The 4,369-nt window shown below is 34.5% G+C and overlaps 1 protein-coding gene across 1 annotated transcript in view; it reads right to left on the bottom strand.

Annotated features, from left to right (window-relative positions):
- Fam92a (family with sequence similarity 92 member A) overlaps nt 1-4,369 on the bottom strand; it is a 24,597-nt gene that overhangs the window by 18,805 nt on the left and 1,423 nt on the right. Inside the window, exons 3-4 of the mRNA XM_008847822.3 lie at nt 2,584-2,652; nt 1,822-1,923 (exon numbers count right to left, since the gene is read on the bottom strand). Of these exons, the coding sequence (XP_008846044.1) occupies nt 1,822-1,923; nt 2,584-2,652 (171 nt within the window). The remainder of the gene's footprint in view (nt 1-1,821; nt 1,924-2,583; nt 2,653-4,369) is intronic.

Below are 4,369 nucleotides of genomic sequence, written 5' to 3'. Positions count from 1 at the left end.
GTAATGAAATGCTTCTTCTAATCATGTGGTTATTAAATAATTTAAAAAATATTTCTCTATTGCTGAGTTTTTTTTTTAAACAACCCAAGATTATGAAAAAATTGCTGTCAGTTACTTGGCAGATGTTTGGTTCATTTTTTGCTTAGAATAGTCAGACTAATTCCTAATAATTACTTATTGTGTATGATATACACATGGTATTTGAGGCCTTAGGGGTAAGCAGGCAGGCCCTACGATTATCTTCATCAAGGAAAAGGATTCTATTTACATACTGAACTTTAGCATTCTTCTGAGTAAAAAGTAAGTTGACTTTTAAGGGTCTTGTGAAAAATATGCCACTGTGAATATTTTTATATTGAATACAATTATATGTAGACTATCCTTTATTTTCAAGTTTCTTCAGGTTGTCAAAATCCATTCATTAGATCTTATCTAGTGAGCAGATCAATTCACCTGTAGCAATATTTTCTTGTGGTATTTTTCCCACCTTGTAAGCCCACAGGCCTGTTTTATGGGTGCCATAGACTACCTCCCTCCTCTATAGTAATGCTGACAACACAGCATCTTAAGTCAGAATAATTTGTCTTAGCAGTGCATTCATTTCTGTTTTAAGGGTATGAAGAGTCCCCATTCAATCAGCAACTATGTAGGATTCCAGATGTTACATTTTATCTGCTTCCATAGACCCTTTGCTCTAAGAACCAAACACGTTTTCGTTCTTAAATGTTAGTGACTCTCCCTCAAGGAGATCTCTAATTTTCAGTCATGAATTTTGTGCAACATTCTCTGGTTTGGCCAGCTTGCTTAAAGCATACTCCACAATCTCCAGGTTGTTGTCTTAAGCCTTAATGACTTACAAATGTTCTGCCCCAGCCAACTTGACTGCCCTAGGCTAGCTGGGTTTATGCATCTTTGGTCCAAAAGAAAAAGGACCAGGCAATTGTTGCAGCTCAATCACTGCTCAAAGGATTCCCTTCAGGGGTGGAGGTACTCTTGAACTGCACAAGAGCCCCTAAAGAGCCACTCCTCATGTGGTTTCTGGCGGAGCTGGGCAGTAATCAGCCAGCTTGAGTAGGAAGGAGATACATCTAAGAAAGAATGGGAAACAGGCAGCAAGGGGTGTGTTAGTGCTTTCTATACAGTTGCTAGAACTGTTTGTTTCTGTTAGTGAGGAAGGAGACACCTAGTTTAACTATTTCCCAGAAGTTCCTTGTTACAGTATACATTCTTACACTCTTATTTAGGTCCCTAACACTGAAGTTTCCTGACAGTCTTTGGCTGAAAGCTACAACTACAACTAGGATTTCATGTTGTTTTTTGATTAAGGACAGTATTGTAGAATCCCCACCCTCTTTCCTTAAAAGTGGGCACGTATGGCACTGGATACCAGCATTTACCTCAGAATTTTGAATTTACTCTGAAAACATCTACATTTCTGAGTGAACTGGTAGGGGCAGTTTGTCATGGCAGATTAAGAGGATCGAGTGAGGTGGTGTAATTACTTTATACTTGGCTTATTTTCATTGTTGCTGCTGCTGTTTTTTTTGAGGCAGAATCTGTGTCCTGCCAGCTCTCCTGGAACTCACTATGTACACCACGGTTGCTTGCTTCTGACTCCCAAGTGCTGCTGGGATTAAAGGTGTGCACCACCACGACTGGTGACACTTGGCTCATTCCTGTTGTGAGCATTCCTAAATAAATGGCATTCTTTTCAACATTAACACTAAAATTCTCCTCACCCTTAGAACTAGACATTCCATTTCCATTTACTTTTGTACTGCATACCTAACAGATTTTCTTTAACCCAAATTCAAAGGATACAATTACATGTCGATCAGATGGGTTTCGCTGGCGTGTCCTTTCTAACTGACATAATTGCTTGGCTTCTCGATTCTTTGCTGTTAATGTTGCTTTGAGATCATCCTGCAAATAAGCAGGATCATTTTTGTTAATGAAGCTTTCTGACTTAAGAAATAAAACAGACTCTATTTTAAGAATGAAAGACTACTTTGTATTTGATCCAGGCACCATTAGAATATGAGTTATGAGTATTATAGAATGTACATGTGGTGTGTGGGTGTGCACATGACAGAGAACATGTGTTTCCTTAATGTTCTCTCAAAATGACATTATGAATGTAAAATGAACCATATAGATATGTGGTATAGTTTTGGATATGAAAACTCAACACTAAAAATTAAGAATTTTATTGTGTGTAAATTATATTTATTAAGTTTATTTTAAAAATGAGTTTGTTACATTTTAAAAATACAAGTCACCTGCTTTAAAATAAAAATAGGTAAACACATTCATTAACAAAATAATTTCTGCTGATGAATCTATGACTAAATATTAAAATATTTTGAAATTTCCATAATAATACTTTTGGCTGCTAGAGTAGTATAGTAGTAGAGCAGCAAGCTTAGTAAAAATGCTTCATTATTTTTAAAGATGCAACCAAGAAATTATTCTTCAAAGTATATAAAGAAACTAACTACATGTTACTTTGTATTTATTACTAAGAAGACAGAATGCTCATTCTTTGTCAGAGTAACAGTGGATTAAAAAAATGGATTTACTTACCCGTTTCATTTTTACAATGGTTCCATAAGCTTTCAAAGGTTCAACTACTTTGGCTTCAAGTCTTTCAACCTATTGAAAATTATTATAAAATATAACTGAAAAGAAACATAGAGATATCAAAATTTAAATACTGAAATGAAATCTATGCTGTTTAACTTGAAATAATTATTGTACAGAGTAATATTTTCAAATTTTTAAGTTAAAATGTTACTGCTTCAGACATTTTTATCAAAGGATAATCATATCTAGATAGATATTGCTAATGCTTGGAATCTAACTTCAAACACATTAAACACTACTGAACTACAGAGTAACAGTAAACAGAAAAGTACCTGAAATCAGTGGGACAGGAAATGCCTGGAGTGGCCATCATAGTATTATTTTACCTTAATGCAGAAGTTCTCAGGAAGTGGTAAGATATCAAATTTTAATACATCTACCTTTTTCAGTGTGTTTAAGCAATGTTGACTATTTTCCAGATATTGTCTCATAATTTTATAGCTCAACTTTCCAGAAAATTTGAGGAAGACGTAGTATTACTAGAAACATTTAAAGAAACACAACTCTAAAAAGCAAAAAAAGCTTGGGGATTACTGCATTAGTTATGTTTTTCTAAGAGTCATTCAGGACTCATCCAAGCCCAGAGAATAGGATAAATGCTAATCTGTCAAACTGTACAGCTGATCTCTTCATATACGTGGAATTAAACAGGCTCTTGTTAACATTTCAATTTTTATAACAAATAGCAATTCTTTTAATAATAACATTAGTAAAAAGAACTGAGGAAATATTTTTATACAGACAAGTGCATATACAAATATAAGAATATATAACTGGGGCATTAAAACTGTCAGGACGGACAATCAAATGACATCTATTTCATTGCTTAAAACAAACTTTTGTAGCACATAAATTTCATTTCATATTGATTCTTCTTTATTTCCTATAAATAATGCTATATGTTTCATTTTAAAAGATTTGCGGGAAATAAAAAATAAGTTTCCATCTAAATTTGAATATTCATAATCTTAAAATCAAAGGCATGAATATTGAGGATGGTTTAATGTATACAATTTCTAATAAACTATACACTGTTTACTCATTGTAAGGATTAGCCAAGCCTGCTTTTTGTTTTGTTTTTTTTTTTAGTCTCCCCCCACTTTTTTTTGAGACAGAGTCTCCCTGTAGCCCCAGCAGGCTGGAACTCCCTAGGTAGACCAGGCTGGCCTTGATCTCATACAGATCTGCCTGCCTCTGTAAAAGTTTGGCCCCCAGGCCTGGCTCAGTTCCCCTTTTTTGTTGCCTACCTTTTGTCATGTTCATTCGCACCTCCACCATGTGATAAGCAGGGAAACAGAAGCAGAGTACATGCAAATCAGTTCACTTTGCTATTTGATATCTAGCATAAAAGTTTTCTAGAAAGGGAAAATCATTGGCTGAAATAGGACTTGGTGATTATCTGTGGATATACATTAGTTTTGAAACTTTCACTCTCCATTTACTGTGTGTAATTGAGAATGCGTGTTACAGAAGAAATGTATGACAAGAACTCAACATTGTCCTGACATGTAACCAAAAGTGATTACTATTCAAAATTTTTAATGGTAAAGACTATGGGTTCAAAAGTAATTCTACTTGTTTTGCTTTTCGGTAATTAAAATTTGTTTTAGGTTTTAAAAATGAAAAAAATCAAAAGCACCGTCCAAAAAAAGAATGAAAGCAATCGAGTTTGACCTTGGCAACTCCTGGTAACTGGTATGTTGAGAGAGAACAAGTTCTTGGTCAC

Source organism: Nannospalax galili, unplaced genomic scaffold (assembly GCF_000622305.1).
Source record: "Nannospalax galili isolate Female #2095 unplaced genomic scaffold, S.galili_v1.0 scaffold183, whole genome shotgun sequence".
In the NCBI taxonomy this organism is placed as follows: Eukaryota; Metazoa; Chordata; class Mammalia; order Rodentia; family Spalacidae; genus Nannospalax; species Nannospalax galili.
The sequence above is the reverse complement of the archived record's forward strand: the minus strand, read 5'-3'. Positions and strand labels throughout refer to the sequence as shown.